We start from the raw sequence: 19,216 nt of genomic DNA, 5'->3' as shown, positions 1-19,216 counted from the left end.
CAGCTCTGCTCCCTGTGTATTGTGTTTATTTGCGATACTGACTTTCCCCTTAAAACAACAATTAAATCACAGTGAGTCACCTGTTAATATTTTTTTTTTTCCTTTTTCTGCTGCCTGGCTGTCCCATTCTCCTGGTTTTCAATAAGTACATGTTGGAATGTTCCAAGACAGTTTGTTTTTCTGGAAAACACAGGTGCTTGGTTTGAGAGGCGTTGTGCTTTGTTTTTTTTATAACAGTGGACAAAAAAGGGGACAGGCATGTGTGGGGCACACCGTGCTGTGGTGTGGCAGCCAGCGATGGGGAAGGGAAGGCCGTGCTCCCAAGCAGGTGTCGGGTCTGCTCAGTGACCTTCAGGTGTGAGAGTCATACGTGGTAGGAGACATTAACCCATTCAGTGCCATTCCTGCAGGGAAAAATAAATTAGCATAAGACTGAAAATTTCCAGCACAACTTTCTGTAAAGGGCAGATAGAAAGTGGTTTCTACTCTGCCAACTGTGTGCTGTCTCGTTACAACCATCTGGCTCTGCATGGGGGCAGCTATGACCATGTGACCAGACATGGCTGCATTCTAATAAAACGTTATTCACAAGCACTGCTCCAGATTCAGCCTATAGGCTGAATTCAGCCAGCTTGAAGCCCCTTCCCAACACAGGTGTTTCGGATCTTTCTGTGTATTGGAATTATCTGGTGAGCTTGGAAGGGAACCCTTGGCTGGGCCAGGCCCTGGGCCAGGTAACCTACCTGTTTTTCAGTGCTCCCCAGGTGAGTCTAGTGTGCAGTTCAGGTGAGAGCTACTGACCTACCGGGCACATATGTCTTTCTCCTCCTATGAAACAACTTTATTTCCTGTGTGAGTTTGGATTTGCTGGTGGGACAGGTATCATGGGGAGAGAACCACAGTTTCAGGTTGCTGAACTCTTGCTCTGGCTCCAGCCACAGGTGGGTAGCCCGTTTTAGTTAGCCTGCCAGCCGCGGGACTCAAGGCTGCTGGGGAGAGTGGCCTTTGAGATGGGCCTGGCTTGACTTGCAGTGAACTCTCAGCTAGGACAGTGAGCAGATGTGGCATGTGATGGGGCAGGTTGCTGCTGCCCTGGTTAGTGGCCAGAGCCCTGTCAAGGTCTCAGGAGCCCTCTCTCCCAGCACACTTCATGCTCTGGGACCTTGGTGTCCCCTTTCTGGTCCTCCTTTTTCTCATTTGCAATCGAGGAGGTTGGGCTAGATCAGCATTTTCCCAACTCTTTTAGACTCTGGACCCCACCCTCATACACACTCCAGAAAAAGCATAATGTAGAAGCCCAGTGAACAGAACAGACAAAAACAGCTGCTCTGGAGCAAGCTGAGTGGGAGAAACGGGGCAGGCCCTGCTGCTCATCTGCCTCCTCCCCTTACGTAGCTTCAAGGCACCATCAAGGATCCCTGGGTTTTCGAGGACAGAACCAACCCCTCGGATCACACAGCTGAGAGCTGTGCTCTGCTCCAAGCCATGCTTGCAGTGTGTTCTGCCGGGGCTCACGCATGCAGCCTCTTGCCTCTGGATTTTGTTCTCAGTATCTAATGAAGGGCTCGAGGGTCCTATTGAACTCGTCTGCATTGCCCCTGGCTCCCTGTGGTAGAGGGAGCATCTTGCACGGGTTAGCGAGTGTCTGCAGGTATGCCTGTGCCTACGGTTGTTCTGGCAGGAAGTAAGCTGGAAAACACTTGCACCCTTCTTAGCCAGTCTGGTGTCTCACTCTTGATTCTCAGGGCCTGTGAGTTGCAGCCGTTCTTTCCTTGGCTCTCTTAGGAGGTGATTGTTTGTTTGTATTTCCCTAATAAAATGACATTTTCCTCTTAGCGTCTAGTGGAGATTATATATTGGGAATGAAAACAAACTACCAAAAAAAAAAAAAAAAACCTCCAAGAAAAAAAAAAAAACAGTAAATATACCCTTTAGGAACAAATGAGCTAATAACCGCTGTTCACAGCTGTTCAATTGCTCTTCGCAGCCTGTGAGATCCCGGGGTGAGTGGGATTGCTATGGGAGCTACGTATGAAATTATGTTCTGGGCTGCAGAGGTGCTACCAGAAAAATAGCCCCTCGCAGACCACTTAACCTGCCTGATGAAGCCCAGCCCGCAGCGATCTGGCCCAGAGCCCAGCTCAGTGTACTAGTCCTCTCTGAAAACTGGAACACAGAGCCAGTTAGACCCCAGGCAAGACTCATAGCCAGGACACCTTCCCTGTCATTGTTGGAGAAGCAATAAACTTGATTTCAAGCACACCGCCCTAGCAACAGTGATTATCCAAGGATTGTGCCATGTTTCTGCGTTTCTGGCAGACTATGAGCTTGCATTTTTAAATACATTGCATTTGACACCAACCTTTTCTGTGTGCATGTGTGCACATACGTGTGTGTGTGTGTGTGTGTGTGTGTGTATTTAGGGGGAGGCTCTCAGGGTAATTCTATTCAAAATGACATCAAAATAAGATGCATGAGCTCTAAATTTTTCCTTCTGCCTCTGAGAGCCAGGTTGGTTTAGTGGAGAGAAGACAGACTCTGGGATTGAGCAGATGTTCAGTCCAGCCCTGGTTCTGCCGCTGACTAGCCAGGTGACCCTGAGCAGGTTTCCTAATTCTCTGTTAGGCAACTGTTCCTTTATCTGTGAAATGAGGTGGAAGGAAACATAGTTGGCCTCACAGCCCTACTGGGTGGGTTAAATAATAACAGATGCAAAGTTCCCAGAAGCGCCTGTATGGAATGAGCATCCCACAGCGGTGCCCAGATCAGCAGCAGCTTAGCTAAGAGCAAGGGACCCACATGTGGCTGCCACCAGAATGCCATCTACCAGTGGTGGTAGATGTCCATAAGTGGCTGGCCACTGTGCCTCCAGGGGGCGGCAGCTCTGTACATCACTGTAACTTCCTGGGACCACCCAGGACGGTCAGGGCAGCCTGCAAGGGGAACTGAAGTTACTTGGTTTGCAAAACTGAAAGGACTTCCTTTCTGCTACCAAAATGCGCTATCACAGCTGCGTTTGGAATATTACCAGTCTGTAATACTTAGGTAATTTTGGAATGTTACCTAAAGTGATGGATAAAGGTTGCTGTCTGTGGTTTGCCTGATTATATGTTCATTTAAGCATCCAATAACCAAGAAGAAATAGTGTGTGAACATTCCTAACAGAGCAGGGAGTACATAGGAGGGGCTTATGATTAAATAGGTCCCTAGTAATGCCACTTTACAACCTGTAAAGTTACAATGTTTCTTTTCCTTTTTCTTTTTAGCTCTAAAACAAATCCTGAAGTCCATAATTACCAGGTGAGATCCTACTTTTAAAGATCTTTCTAAATTTGCTATAATTATCATCATTATGTATATCATTAGATTTTGAAGAAATAATATGTTAAGTTTTTTTTCTGCCTTTTTTTTTTTTTTTTGAGAAAACAGTAAGATAAACCTTCTTTCCTGGCCCCGCTTCCTCCTGGCCATCTGAACTGCCTGTTTTTCTTAACCTTGGCAGCTGGCAAGCCTCAGGGACATGAGCTTAAGTTTCTGGGTGGTCAAATGCAACCTCGTAGTGACATTCAAATAAGACAGCCTTTTGTTGAAGCATGTCCTAGGCCTGGGGAACACGAGTCCCTTGAGACGTTCCTCCAGAAGAGGATGCTTTGGTCAAATGTTTGGTAAATGTTGCTTCCTTCATTTGCCTTCTGGGATCTTAAGTGCCCATTGGGATGTAAAAATATGAAAAATCCTACAAGAAAGGCACATTTTATTTTATTTTTAAGATCTTTTTAAAGTTGTAGTTGGACCCAATACCTTTATTTTATTTATTTATTTTTATGTGGTGCTGAGGATCAAACCCAGTGCCCCACACGTGCTAGGCAAGCATTCTACTGCTAAGCCACGACCCCAGCCCCTTATATTTTTTTATAACTCAGTATTTCACCAAATCATCTGTGAATTGGTCCCCCCACCATTAAAAAAAAAAAAAAAAAACTAGCCTCCACTGACTTTTTTTTTTTTTTAATGGTAAACCCATTAACATCTGTGGAGCAATGGTTTCTAGAACCTGCTTTGTAAAGCACGGTGCTGGTCTCTCACCCACAGGAGCACAGGTGTGTTTCCACAGTTGATGTTCTGCTCTTCTGCAGGACAGCCAGCCAGGGCCCATGCTGCCTGCCCGCCTGCCTGTCCACCTACGCCAGGAAAGCCTTGGTAGCCTGAAAGATGTGGTCCACAGCGCAGCCTCCTCCTAAGCCCTCTCTGGCCATTCGTAGCCTTCTGTGACCTGATTCTGACTTCTCTGCATTTTATTTCTCACCCCTTCTCATCGTACCCCAAAAGTTCTGCTCACAGGGAGTTGCGTAACTGTCACCCCCAATTCCTTTCCACTCTTCCTCTGCCCATGCTCGTCTGCCTGGAATCCTTTACCTCCTACCTGTTCACTAAACATATGTTTTGAAGAGCAGCTCAGGAGCCCCTTCTTCCTGATCTCCTCAGCTGGAAGCCACCAGCTCTAGCGATTCTCATTCTCCTGCACATTAAAGCAGTCTGGCCAGCGTTTAAAAAATAACCAGTGCTCGGGCCTCACCCCGGAAAGATTGAGCTGAAACTCTAGGGGTAGGAACCAGGCATGGGCAGAGTTTCAGAGTTCCTGAGGAGGTTCTAATGAGCATCCAGGCAGGGGACCCTGGGTGGACGATGTGGTATGTACCTTGCTTCTCAGGTGCTCATTGGTTTCTGCTCAAAAGCAGTATCCCTCTCTGGTGACTTTTAGTTGGAGGCCTTATTTTAGTCATTTTTTTTTTCTGTTGCTCTAACAAAATACCTGATGCTGAGTACTTCATAAATTTAAAAAAAAAAAAGTACATTTAGCTCATAGTTCTTGAGGTTCAAGAGCATGGCACTGGCTTCTCCTGGGTTCCAGTGAGGACCTTAGGGCAGATGGTACCACAATGGCAAGAGTGTGTGTGGTAGAAGAGATCATCCTGGAGACAGGGAGCCAGGCAAGGCGCAAGGCGGGTGGTGCTTGCTTTTTTTTTTTTTTTTTAAATAACAACTTACTCTCAGTGGAAACTAACCAGGATCCCAGGATATTTACCCTAATCTCCTTCAAGGACAGCATGCCCTCCCCTCGACCCCTGCACCTGATCACCCCCCACTAAGCTCCACCTCTTAAATGCCCCCACGGCCTCATACAGCAACACACCGAGGACCAGGACAGCACATGAACCCCTGGGGGAAAACCACATCAAACCACAGAAGGTCAAGTCTCTCACTCCTGGTGGGTGTGAGTGTCCCCAGGGACACTGTCCTCCCGGGTTGCTGTTCCCTAATCTTAGTCTGGTTGTCAATAGCACAAGTGATGCTACTGTTCTACAAACAATTTCATGTTGGAGTCTTATACTCATCATCCCTTTTCCGGGTCCTTCATTACCATAGAGAACAGTCCCTTACGTGAGGGTGAGACCTCAATGGACATCATCTTCACTAGGTTTCCAAGTTATGTCTCCCAAGAACTTGGTGATTGACTTGCATCCTCGACACCACATTCCCAGTGTGCAGAACCTGGACGTGACTTCTGAGTTTCAGGGAGCAACATGGAAATGGGGCTTGGTAGTAGAAATATTCTGGTTTCCTTCTCTCCCTGCCTTCCTGGGATTCTTGAGTCTCATTCTCAGGCTGTTTTTCTTGTGGGATTGTCAGGTGTGAGCAACTGTTGTAGGGGCAGGGAGAGGTTACCGATGGTGATCAGTGTTTGAAGGAGAGGAAAAGAATAAAAATTAACAAAGTAAAGCAGCCTAGCTTGGCACTCCCCTGCGGGCGTGGGTCCTCCCTGTGCCTTCTCTGCTTGGAGGTTTTGGGTTGGCATCAGATCTGCAGAAACTTATCTAGACATTGTTCTCTCCACATCATTGGCAACCACTGGTCCCGTGCCAGACTTAGAGGGCCCGTGTTGCTCTATCAAGGTTTGGGAGTAAATTGCCCGGGAAGAGAACATCCTGAGGAGGACTGGCTTGGTGGCCTCAGAATGCTTCACGGAGTTCTCGGGAGGATGGCGTGACAGCATTTATCTGATTCCCAGTACAGCAAGGTCAGCCAACTGCAAAGGAGGGATGGCTGTGTTCTCCGGGAGGACACTATTGGCATTTGAGGAGGGACAGCTCTTCCTTGTTTGGGACTGTCCCTGAAGTTGCAGGATGTTTAGCTGCCTCTTCCTGTGTCGTCATGACAAGCAGAAACACATCCATGCATTTCCGTTGTCCCCAGGGGGACATGACTTTCTCAGTTGAGAGGACCATCTGGCTTAACATAAAACAGATTACCAGAGGAGACTGAGGAAGGTTCTGGAATCTCCTTTTTTTCCAGGTCTGTGGATCAGGGTCCCACCTCTTTCTGATGAATCTGATTTGGTGTGTTTGAAGGCAGAGAAGAGAGTAGGGGATCCAATTGTGGGTTAGTTGTTCTTTTTTGTTGAAGATCCAGGGTGTGGAACCTCATTTGGGGCATGGCTGAGACCACAGCACCTAGAACAATTTGGCTTTGGGCAAATCATCCAAACCCTATGGGTGTCTGAATCTCCTAAAAGGAAGAGACATGAAGAGATGGCAGCAGGGAGATCCTAGAGCCCTGGTCATCTCTCCAACTCTGCTGCTGAGCTATTTTCTCCAGATTCTTTTTCCCTGCAGCTTGTCCTTTGGGGGCTGCAGACTCAGCTTGCTGACAGGCATGTTTGAAGGCAGAAAGAAAGGCTACTGGAATACAGAATAGGCTGGGAGGGCATCTCAGGTCCATGAAAATTGGATGAACGGAATTGCTGAGAATTTTCTGTAACAGAGCAGCCTGCTGCTTATTAACCGAAGCAGCAGGAGAAGGAAGAGGAAGGGAAGAAATAATTAAAAGATTAATGGTGCCAAGATTGTAGTGACTTTAATGTCAGGAGGGCTTAATTTGCCCCATAGCAAGTTTAGCCTTGAGAAACCCCGGTTGTCAGGCTGTGTCTAGGACTGCTGCCCTCTACAGGCCAGATGTGGATAGGCTGCCTGCAACCCATCCAGGCCTGTCTGGGTTCGCCCTGATCACTGTTTTGGGTCTGTTTTCTTCCTCTTGCAATGGATGACTTCCCACCCTCCTCCTTTCCCTTTAGCCATCTTGCCCAGCCTCCCTCCCTGTCTACCTTCGTCCAGTTTTATCAAGATAATAAGTGCTGTGGATTTTTTGTTTGTTTTAGAGTACATTTTAGAAAATTATTTTTAGCATTTATACCAGGAAGAAAGAAATTCACCCACAGCTCTGCTGTCTCACTTCGCATCCCTGTCCAGCCCTTGAGTGTGTGCAGATGTCACCGCCACACACATCATCATCATCATTTGCAGCAGCAACAAAAACTTTCTCTGAAGAGGGAAATTGACTCCTGCTCTCACCTTCTTTCTGTTATCGGGTCCCCTTGGCAGGGAGGAATAGTGCCCGTCCTGGGTACCAGAGGACCACCCCCTCCAAGCAGAGGTACTGTGCTTCTGGAGTAGCATCCCAGCACTTCCCAGGAGTCCACCTCTGTAGATGGCGCTTTGAGAACCAGGCTCAGGCTTCCAGTCCCAGCCTTTGACAGTGGGAGAAACCCCATCACCCTGGGAGAGGTCCACCGCTCCGCCAGGGTTCAGTTACAGTCTTTCTGTCACAGCCCCCTCCGCCCCTGAGCTGGTTGCCATGAAAAAGAAAGTGAATGGAGACCATTGAAATCCAAAGGCCAGTGGGTAATCAAGTGTGGTATTTTGTTTCTAGCCTCAGTACCATCCGAACGTCCACCCCAGCCAGCCCCGGTGGCACCCTCACTCTCCAAATGTCAGGTAAGTGTTGACACTCCCTGAGCTGCGCTTTGGAAAGTTCTCCTTTCTCTTGAAAAGCTCCCACTCTACTTAGTTATGAATTGGAAGTCTGCCGCAGAAGCGGTTCCCGAGGGTTACATTGCCAAGGCAGGGATGAATCATTTGCAAAGCAGTAGAAGCCAGCCACAAGTTTTTGTGAAATAAAAGGGAATTTTTTTTTAAACACTCTAACCTCAGATATTTTGGATTTGATTTTATATCAAGATGTTACTTAGATTTTCTAAGTAACATTTTCCTGTTCTAACAATTTGTTTACTTATAATGTGATTAAAACGTGGGGATTGTCATTGTGGGTTTTTTTTTTAATTGGATGGGGACAGGGTTTGCTTTTCTGGCAATGGATTCCCCCCACCCCCACCCCACCAAACCCAAGGGTCAGTAAACAGTTTCTGTAAAGCATAGTCAATATTTTTGACTGTGGTCATTGTCACTCCCATTGACTCAACTCTGACATTGTTGCCTGAAAACAGCCATAGACAAAACATAAGTAAGAGGACATGGCTGTGTCCCCAGTAAAACTTGTTTGCAGAAACAGTGGGATTTGACCTGATGGCTGTTACTTACTGACCCCTGCCCTACCCGCCTGGGCCCTGCCTGGGCCTCCCCCTGAAGAATTGGCGCTGCTCTACTGTGTTTATAGTTAGGCCCCAGAGTGTTTTTTAAGGCCAGTTTTGTGAAAATAGATATGCCTCTAAGATTTGCATTTTAGATCAGTCTTAATTAGTGTTTATTTGTCAAGCCCATTCAGGAACAAAGTTTGTGAATTGAGTTTGCTTAAATAGAGTTGTAAGCCTTGCTCCTTGAGAAAAATCAAGTGGTGGAAATCAATTTGCTTAGACCAAGGCAAATAAAAGTCTTCAGTGGATCTTGTAATGACAACAGTGCAATTTTTTAAAATTATAATCACCTTGATTGATATTCATATAGCTTTTGTAGCAAGTTAGATTAGTGAAGTGATCATTCTTACTCTTTCTGTATTTCAATGGTAGTTTATTTTCCAGACAGAAGAAACAGAAGATTGATTTTTTTTAAAAAGTTATTTTATTAATACTGCTTTTATGAACTTTATACGTAGTATTGTCTGTTTTATTGTAGTAGTTTCCTTAGTTCCACTATTTACAAGGGATTCAACAGAGTCCCTAGCAGGTGGCCCTCCTGAAGGTCAGCCTTAGCATCCCCTGGGGGCCTGTTGGGAATGCCTGCTCTCAGCCCCTCCCCAGACCTCCTGCATGGGAATCTCTGGGATGGGTTCCAGCATTTTGTGTATTATCAGCCTTCCCATGAAAAGAGAGTTTTTTAGTCCAGCACTTTTGGCAAATGCCACCATGGGTGATCACAGATCACCCTGCACATTAGCATGATAGAAGCCTTCCTTGTGGTAAAGGAACCTTCCCACTTCACCTGGCTTCCCAGACTGACCTGACCGTGTGACACCCTTTGAGAAGAGGTGACTGGGCCATAAACAGAACTCTTAACTTGGAAGTTGATAGATGATCCGCATCTGGAGTTTCTAAATTACTGAGTAGCCAGTCCATTCATTTCCGTGTGCCCGCCATCACGTCCGCTGGTCCCCTGCCCGTTTCCTTTGTACCTGTGTTGTCTCACTCTCGTCTCTGAATTCTCTCCCATTCTCCCACTAACCGTTCACTCTGCAAACAAAACAGGCCACCCTTTCAGGATGACAGGTGGCTCTGGAAAGCACCGGCCAGCGGAGAGGACAGCCATTCTGTCCACGCCCAGAACCCGAGGAACGTAGGAGGGACGCACAGTGTGATGTGTCGGGACAAACTCATGACTGCTCTCTGAGACTGAAGCGTCTCACTCCAGGCCCCACCGTGCCGTCACTGCATCCCATGAGAAGGGTCTTGGTGTCACGTGCATGTGTTCCTACAAGTGTCTCTGTGGAACGGTTCTGAGAGCCGTTTTCAGTGTCTGTGTAAATATTTGAAGAGAGCCACGATAGCTGGCTGTGATTTACTGTTGACGGCGTTCTCGACAAAATGAAGGGAGCTGAAGGCTCAGCAATCATTTTTATATTCTGATTTTAAAATCGGAGCTAAAGTCTACGTTTACTGCTTACCTGATATTCTTTGTTATTTAATTAATGGGACCAATTAAATCAAAAAAGAGGGGGAACATAGCTCAGCCTACACTGGGGTGGGAACAGAGACTGCTAGCGTCCAGCCTGCACCACTGAGTGACCTTGTCTGAGCTGGTTCCCCTTGTTTGGCCCCATTCCCCCATCTAAAAATGAGTTGGACTAAGTGATCTCCAAGATCTTTTCTGACTCTCAAATTCTTTGATTTATGAAAATATAATTTCTTGGAGGTTGAGGACATACCTTCAAACTAAACGACCTGCTTCTGTTGCCTCAGAAATGCAACAAAGTATATAACTTATTAGATGTTCTGTAAACACAGGGAGACTTTTTGAATTTCAGATCTTAACGCAGTTCAGCCACTTTGAATTTCAGCCTTAGCACTAATCACAAATGGCATAGCATCCATTTTGATAGCATTTGCTGCTCAAGTGTAAAATAATTTTTAATGTCTTAATCATCGGTGCTGCTCTCTTGCATGATCTTCAGAAGACATCGCTGTGAATACACACTGTCAGGATTCGGGGGTTGGGTTTTACTCTAGACTTCACTGCTTTGAAATGGAACCTGCGGATTGAGACGCACCTGAGGCTCCCATGAAAACATGGGAGATTTTACAGAGGTTGTGCCAAAGCATTTTGTAGCACAGGGAAGGCAGGCCTGGCCCCAGTCTTTCTGTAGAACCAACCAGAAAACCATTTTTTTTTTTTTTTTTTGGTGGTGCTGGGGATTGAACCCAGGGCCTTGTGCATGCAAGGCAAGCACTCTACCAACTGAGCTATATCCCCAGCCAGAAAACCATGTGTTGTCTTTTAGGGTGACACTTGAACCAAAATATTTATTTTCCCCATTTCAATTCATGAGTCAAGCATGTTTTAATAGATAGGCCTGAGATATTTTTTCATTAGTGTAATCAGGTGATTATTATGCCACTTTTAAATATGCAGTTGTAATTTGGCTCCCATTTTTAAGCCCCTCAACATATATTGACATCCTTTGAGAGATTTTAATGCTACCATCTGATCTCTTTTGGTGACCACAGTCAATTCAGGAGGAGGGTCTCGGCTGCACACCATGCCCAGTGGGTGGATCACCTATAACCTCTCCCTGGGGTATTTGTTTACAGGTGTATTCCATTTTAGCAGGTGTTTTGATCCTCAGTGTATGTGCTGCGCCCAAATAAATGTGTTCTGAATCTTTTCATCTTACTGATAACATTTTTACAAATGTGTTTCCAAAGAATAAAGATTTTTCTTCCTTTTTCTTTTTTTTTTTTTTTTCCTTTTTTTGAGTCCATCTTCATTTTATCGATTCTTGCTTCTGCCCCAAATTCTCAATGGTGGATGATCTCAGTGATGGGACAGTTGGCTTTTGGCATTCTGAAGGTGAGCATTCAGTTAGGTGGCACGGAGCAAGATCATCCTAGGACAAGACTGCTCTTGGCAAGAGTGGCTCGTCTCTTCTTGCAGACACAGTGGCCGAGGCATTTCAGGGCAACTCTGGTGAAGGTCATAGAACCTGGTCACTGGTGCTGAGCAGAATGAAGTGGTGGCAGTGGGGTCTTCCTACTGACAATCCTATGGTGAGGGTGGGGGTTTGTCTTGGCAACTTTGTTCTTCCTGACTGGAAGACATACAGACCTGGGTCTGTGGCCTCCTGGAGACTGTGTATGCTGTCTGATACCCTCTAATAAATATCTTTCTGCTTAAAGTAACTTGAATGGACTCAGTTGTCTGCAACCAAGAAGTCTAATCAGTATGCATACCTATGACTTCCTAATTGTTCAATGAAGTACACACTTTTTATAGCTTAGGTGACCTTTCTCTATTGCATTTGGCCTCTTTGTTCTTCTTAGCAGCCTCTCCTTCTGTTATCCTATCAAATATTGGTATTTTCCCAGGGTCTTTCCTCTGCCTACTGCTTTTCTCACCGTGGTCTACTGGAATCTTCTTGTTCTGTGTTAAATTTAGAGTGCTATTGACTCTGAAACTATCCTAGCTCAGATGACGCCTGTGTGTGCCTAAGACTGATTTCAACTTGGAAATCCCATGAATACTTTGAACTCCACATGTCAAAAATCAAACATGTCATCTTTCACCATCTTCCCAAACCTCACAACTTTTCTTTTATCTGAGTTCTCTCATCGTTAGAATCTGTACATCATCTACAACTCTTCTCCCTTTTGCCACCCATGTCCAGGAGGCCCACAGGTCTGCTCAGCTGTGCCTCCTGAGTATTTTGCTTGAGCCCTTCCTCTCTCTTCTTTCCCAGCACTGATCTTGCAGAAGCATCATTCCCCTTGCTGACAGGTGCCATTGCTGATCTTCCTGTCGAGCTCATTCTCCTGATAACAGTCTCTAGAGGGATCTTTCTGAAACACCACCTGATTGTGCCATTCTGAGGCTGGACATCTGCCCGAGTTCTTCATCATCCATACGATGAAGACCAAAGCTCTCTAAGTTCCTCCACTCTCTGTGTCTGTCCTGTTGCTCTAGCGGGCCTCCCTCTTCCTCTCATCTTTCTTAAAATCCTACAATACCAAGCTGCTTCCGGTTCCTGGCTTACACCACCCCCTGCTGTTACATCTTTGCCTTTGCAGATGTTGTTCCTTCTACCTAGAGATCTATCACTCCCCTCTTTTCCCCCAACTGCTGCTCATCTTTTAAATCTCTGCTCAGGTGTCATCTACTCCAGAGACTCTCTTGACAGCCCCCACCTCTGAAAATGAGGTTAATTTCTGTGTTCTATGTTCCACTCCACCTCCCCCTGCCACCCCCAGCTACAGCAACTTCGTACTCGCAGCTTTGCGTTAGAGCAGCCTGTTGTTCATCTGCCACCCTTGTCCACGCCTGAAGTACAAGCTTTGAATCTTAGCTGCTTTTGTTCCCAGTGCCTGACAGATAGTAGGTGTTCAATGAATGTCTGCTCAGCGAATGGATTCTTGTACATTCATTCTGAAGGAAATGTCTAACCAGATAACAGGCAGTGATACGTCACCTCTGAGCCAGTCGGAAACTCTCTGAACAACCTCGTCCATCCTGGTGGCATCACATGTTGAGTAGGACGTGGACCACCATGTTATTTCTGGATTCCAGTTCATCGTCTGAATATTAGTCAATGTGTCAACTGTGTTCTCATTCAAAGCCTTGGTACAGTGTTGAGCGTGGTAGAGGGCAGACCAGCCACCTGACATTGGAAACCCATCAGGTTGACACCAATCCACAGTGATACACGGCGTTTAAAGCCAGAGACAGTGCTTTGTACTCTGTATCACTTCACTTGATTTTTCTGACCACTTTGTGAGGTGGGTGGTGTCCTGTTGTCCCTAATAGGAAAACTCAGACCTGTGGTTTAGCTCAGCAACATGTATATGATATGTCACGCATCCGGTAAGTGGGGAGTCAGAATTCCAACTCCGAAGCCTGTTCTTATCTAAGCTTTAAGTCCTCATCACCAGTCATTCCATGGTTGTGACCCTGTGGATTGACACCTCAGCAAGTTCACTGGATTATAACGAGGAGTTCACTACGCTGAAGTCTGGTCACTAACTAGAGAGCCACCCCTCTACACCAGCAACCTGGTAACCCTGTCCACTTCCACCACATCACCATCATCAGTGGTCTAGCAACTGTCCACACCTTCCCGCACCATGCACGCCCCAGTGGCTAGGGACCTTGTCCATCAGCAGTGATGGCCTAATCTGTCTACCCCCCCCACGCGCCCCCTACTGGTCTAGCAGCCCTCCCCACCTCACCACCCTCTAGTCTGATAACCATCTGTGCAGGCATTCCTTCACTAACAGTCCTGTTTTCAAAGGAGCAGAGATTGGGTATTATTTGTTCTTGGTGAACCCCTCCTTATTTGAGATGATCCACTTGTTCCTGAGAATCCGTGATATAATAATTTCTTCTGGAGCCTTAACTTGCCAGCAAAATCAAGCTCAGTATCCTACAACTGATTAAATTAACACTTTACTTTTATGCAATTTGCATTTATAACTGGTCCATCATCCGTTCTCATTTCTGTGATCCCTTGGAACATGCGGCAGTGGGTTGACAGTGCTGTTGGATTTGTGTAATTCACAAGGGTCTGAAGTCTTGAGAGCATGCCACGATAATTACCTTGACCTTCAAAGCCCTCTTACTTGTTTCATTGCTTGGTCTTTCGTTTCCACTAAAAATGGTCCTCCTCAACACTGCAGATGGAAGGAGCATAGTAGGACAGTTCCTTTTGTCTTTCTGGCACTGTCCTTCCAGGGCAGTGACTCCAGCCTTCTGGGTCTGGCTCTGAATACAGCTGATGACAGAGCCTTTTTGTTGCCCTTGACTTTGCAGCTCTTAACCAGCCCTTTAAAATCTGAGCTCATCAAAAAACTCCCTGGGCAGCCATATTGATCCCTTTGGGTCAATATTTCTCAAACTAAGCTCAAAGCCAATTCCCTGACTGACCAGGTCTTCCAAATGTTCCAAGTAAATACCTTAAATTGGCCTAGAATAATTTGCTTTCCACCATCTCACAACAGGAGGCCACGGGCAAATGTGAAGGCAAGGCAGAAGAGGGCAGAGAGACCGAAAAAGCAAACTATTGTTAGAAGTCCCTTCACGCAGGAAAAATGGCACATTTTAAGAAGCCCCAGGGGTACCTAAAAGGCAAACAGGAAGTTGACATGCAGCAGGGTCTCTGCTAAAGAAATCAATACTGCAGATTGGCCCACTTCTCCCCCAAACTAGGGAGACCAACAATGACATGGACAGTATATTTAAAATGTCCAGTGCTGGGCCAAGAGTTTGGGGGCAAGATCTGAGAACCTGCATTCTAACGGTCACCCCAAGGGAACCCAGGTGGGCAGAGACAGAATCTTACTCTGGAAAAATGCAGTTTCTTACCTAGTTATGTTGGTCCTCAGTTTAATGGTTCAGTTCTAATTTCCATTAAAGGCAAATTTTTGATTTTTTTTTCTTTTTTAGTAGGCACAATGTTAAAATGTAAGTGGATGGGTACTTCATAAGTAGCTAAATCTTCTCAACATAAGTTCGCTCATGTTCACCATCAACCTTCCCCCCAAGTTCATCAAAGCATACCTGTGTCATCGTCCGTCTCACTCCAGAGGCAGGACACTAGTGAATTCCAGCCACTGGATAAGGATGGAGCATACCCACCCGCCTGCCTAAGAATCTGTGCCAAGAGTGGCCTCCTGGTGGGGATACAGGAATTTGCAGAATCAAGATGGTGGGATGTTGCAAACCAGATGACAGAAGAACTAGAGTCCACAGTGGGGCGTTCTGGTTTTGTTGGGGGCAAGAGCCCCACAGTGCTCTGCCTAGATAAAATGTAGGCACTTTGAATGTCACACGGTTTGAATCCCAGCTGTGCCACTTACCATCCATGTGACCTTTGGCCAGTTTTTCCTATTTGTCTCATTTTTCTCACCCCCAAAGAGAACATAACAATGCCTTGCTCTTGAGATAATTAAATGATGTGATGTCTGTAAGGTGCTTGGCATGTTGGGTTTGATGCTAGCTGGTAGCAATTTTTAGTGGGTTTTGAGATGTAAAACTTGAGCAGCCCCTGTGGACAGAAACAGGCCAAGGAGAGTCAAAGTCTAGCTCAAGAAACGGTCTATCTCATGGGCTGCTGGGCAGAGATGTGTAGTCTAAGTTTAGCAATGATGGTGTGTGGTTCCGAAGGAAAGGTCACGTGGAAGATGGTTAGCACAGTGCAGAGAGACACATCTCTTTGAAACTGACAAGCTAAGAGCAGAAACACCGTGGGGATCTTTTGAGACGGAATAAAAAGGGAAATAGAAATGATATTTCTGTCTGAGAATCCTAGGAAATAAGTGTCTGGGCACAATGTGGACAATGCTTTCCTATCTGTAAATGGCAGAACTGACATAGGGTGAGGAATTGGTGAGACTGCTGAGAATCCGTTCTGCTTTAACAACTGGGACTCAAAAGTTTGGAGAATTGAAATAGAGTGTCTGCTCGGCTCCCAATTTATCTAATTTAGGATTTCATCTCAGACAAAGCAGAGGAAACTTTGACCTCTTAGGAGACTGAATAGAAAGCAATAAAGAGAACCATTGTGCTTTTTTGCTTTTTTAAAAATAGGTAATACAGTGGTAAAAATTCAAGCAAAAATACTTAAGTTACTTCTCCTTTCCATTTTATTCCTCAGTTCCCCAGTTCTCCCCAGAGGCAAACACTGGTAGCATATCTTCTTGTCAGTCTCATGCTAGCCTGAAAATAAACAAGCACATATATTTATTTAACCAGTTGAGAATGATGGGCATGTACCCTATGTCAACTCCCCAAAATGACAGTCATCTACCCTTCTCATGCATTCTGTTTTTGCAATTGAATCTATAGAATGAATTTCCTAGAAATAGAAACTCTGGGCCAAAAGGTATATGCATATCTGATTTGGACATTGCCTAATGAAATCTCCTCCCAAAGATACCACCTGTCCATACCTGATATACACCCACTATCCTGACAGTACCTCTGTGACCACACAGGGGGCGAGCTGATAGCCTTTTCTAACTTTAAAATTTTTTGATAGTCTGATGGGTAAAAGCCAGAATTTCCATTTTTATTACATTTCTCAATGAGCAAGACATCACACCTTTTCATCGTTGTGAATGCTGTTTGTTGTTTTCTGTTGAACTGTCTGGAACCCATTTTTGCAAGATCAGGCTTCGGTCCAGAGGTGGCTCACACCTGTAATCCCAGCCACTTGAGAGGCTGAGGCAGGAAGATCGTGAGTTCAAGGCCAGCCTGGACTACTTAGTGAGGCCCTAAGCAACTTAGTGAGATCCTGGGGATGTGGCTCAGTAGTTAAGCGCCCCTGGGTTCCATCCCTGGTATGGAAGTTGGGGGCAGGAGGATGTGGGAGAGGAGATCAGGCCATTGAAGGCTGAAGTCAATTAACTGTGTTATTTCAGCACTGACAATAGTAAAGAAAGGGGAGGCCAGGAAGAGTTGATCTGTACCACACAGTTTGAAAAGCAGATCTGCAGAAGTTCAGATAACCATCAGTGTGGTTGCACCCTGGAGAGCTTACAAGAGATACAGGCAACATAGAAACAGCAGAGGCAAAGGAATTGATTTCTAATATCTGTGTTTCCTTTCCTGTTTGGGAGTTTGTTAAGAACATTCAACCTGAGCTACTTAAATACCCACTCAGACATTGTGAATTTCCCCCCACACACACATTTGACCAAAAAGGGACAGGTTTACTTTTAGCTACAATTAAATTTCTAATATATTCCATCTAAAACCACAGCTGCAACCCAAGACTCGCCCATGATATTAGTGAAAGAAAACCTATAGAATTTAAATTCCAAGACTCTTATCTTCTAGGCAATCCACGAAAAAGGGTTAGATAATTAGAGGAACATCCCCGCAGGCTTATATTATAAGAAACCTACCTAATCACCCCTGCTGAATGGTGGAGGTTTAAACATCCACTGTCTGCAGCTGAGACCTCAGAAGCAGAAGGTGTTGCTCTGCTAACCACCCACCCAGCCTCAGCCTCCTTCCCTGGCTGAATAATGGACATTGTGCCCATGTTAAAGGCCACTAAGCCAACAAGTCCTTCAAATTGGGCCCAGTGTCTCGCCTCAGAGGCAAACTAAGGATGTTTATGATAGATGCTTCTGGAAAGCCTACAAGAAATGAAGAACAGAGAGAGAATCATCTGAGATTTTTAAGCACTAATGAACACCAAAATAGATTAATCCTCATCTGTGTCACCTCAGAAACGTGTGTACCCAGTTTTTAGCTCCGGCTCCGCCTCCCACTGGTCTCTTGTGTAATTAGAATGTCTAAAACCTACCGTTACCAGATTATGCCTTTTATTCATCTAACCTGCACTTATTCTAGAATAAATAATGTTGTAATTTCATTCATTGCGAGACTTGGGTGGTGTGTAGGGAGTGGAAAGTCTCCCTCCCATCTCATGTCTGAGTCTCCCATAGCCCAGGGCACAGTGGGGTGAGAAATGGCTGCTCAGAGTGGCTTTATGCTGTAAACAGGTGGTTTTCATGACAGTGAGTATTTTGTCTTACTATTCCTTGAGGGCTCCCATATAATGCCATTTGGGGATGCACTCCAAGAAGCAGTTAAGGGCAAGTCTGTTCTTGTTGTTTTCCTCCCAAAGAAAAGAGAAATGAATTTTCATTTAAAGCAGGGGCAGGGGAACAGGGCAGTGAGCCACAGAATTGAGAAGCAAACCAAAAAAATCCATGAGAAACCAAGAAGGGACTAGCACCATTAGACTTATTAGTGAATACTGTAAAGGAAAACAACTCTATTTGTGTCCATTTTTGCAAAAATGAACTTAGGAAATAGGAATTCTCTGGACTCAGATCCTGCAATTGAGCTGAAATTGCTAACATCTAAGGTCTCACCATGAAATCCTACAGAGCCCTCTCCTAGCTTCTTGGCACCCAGGGGCACACACGTGTGCACATACTCATGAAGACAGGGACATGAGAAAGCCATTGTAAAACTCATCAAGGATAAAACATCAAAGCAAAATGGATTTCTAGCAGAAAATGTTCAAGACCTGCTGACCTGCTCGTAGCCGTTCACTGGAATCATTTGATAGCAGTTATGCACAAGGAAAATTCCAGACCCAAAGGTGAAGACACATGCCCTACTCTGGCTCACACAGGACAGGGATCCAAGTACCATGGAATCATAAAAGCTCTCTTCCCTAAGATGTGGAACGTTGTACTCTACAGTTTGCAGAGACTAATTAATGTAGTTAGGAACAACTAGGGAATTCATGATCAAAGTGAAATTTTTATGAATAGCTACTTGGTAATTATGTAAGGAAAATTAAAATTTAATGCACTAAAACTAACTCATTGAACAGATATTTGCTATGCTTCCACACTGTGCCAAGTACTGGTATGTTAAAAAAAATGCCACTTTTGGCTTCAGGTTTCAAGGAACTATTAAATAAATCAAAATGATTCCCTATCTAGGGTGGAGTCACATGTCACCTATACTGACAATAGCATTAACTCTGAAAGTTGGGCACTTGGAAAATTTATTGAAAAAAATTACAATTTGGAGCTGGGTCAAGTGGTGCATACCTGTAACCCCAGCAACTTGGGAAGCTGAAACAGGAGGATCACAAGTTTAAGACCAGCCTCAGCAACTTAGCAAGGCCCTAAACAACTTAGTGAGACCCTGTTTCAAAAACAAAAGGCTGGGGATGTGGCTCAGTAGTAAAGTGT

At 45.3% G+C, this 19,216-nt stretch overlaps 1 protein-coding gene and 1 non-coding gene across 4 annotated transcripts in view; one reads left to right on the top strand and one right to left on the bottom strand.

Annotated features, from left to right (window-relative positions):
• The window catches only part of Epb41l4b (erythrocyte membrane protein band 4.1 like 4B), a 131,482-nt gene that overhangs the window by 64,396 nt on the left and 47,870 nt on the right, over positions 1-19,216 (top strand). For 2 of the 3 annotated variants that reach the window (XM_027943050.3, XM_071600825.1), the window contains exons 14-15: positions 3,267-3,300; positions 7,768-7,832. In XM_027943050.3, coding sequence (XP_027798851.2) covers positions 3,267-3,300; positions 7,768-7,832 — 99 coding nt within the window. Of the gene's footprint in view, positions 1-3,266; positions 3,301-7,767; positions 7,833-9,535; positions 11,684-19,216 lie in introns of those variants that run through there. The other variant, XM_027943054.3, reaches the window with a different exon arrangement.
• On the bottom strand, positions 10,685-10,757 carry Trnaa-ugc (transfer RNA alanine (anticodon UGC)). Its single transcript has one exon. It is a non-coding gene; the product is annotated as a tRNA-Ala (tRNA).

This window comes from Marmota flaviventris, chromosome 13 (genome assembly GCF_047511675.1).
Source record: "Marmota flaviventris isolate mMarFla1 chromosome 13, mMarFla1.hap1, whole genome shotgun sequence".
NCBI classification, from domain to species: domain Eukaryota; kingdom Metazoa; phylum Chordata; class Mammalia; order Rodentia; family Sciuridae; genus Marmota; species Marmota flaviventris.
This window is presented reverse-complemented; position numbering and strand designations above follow the sequence as displayed.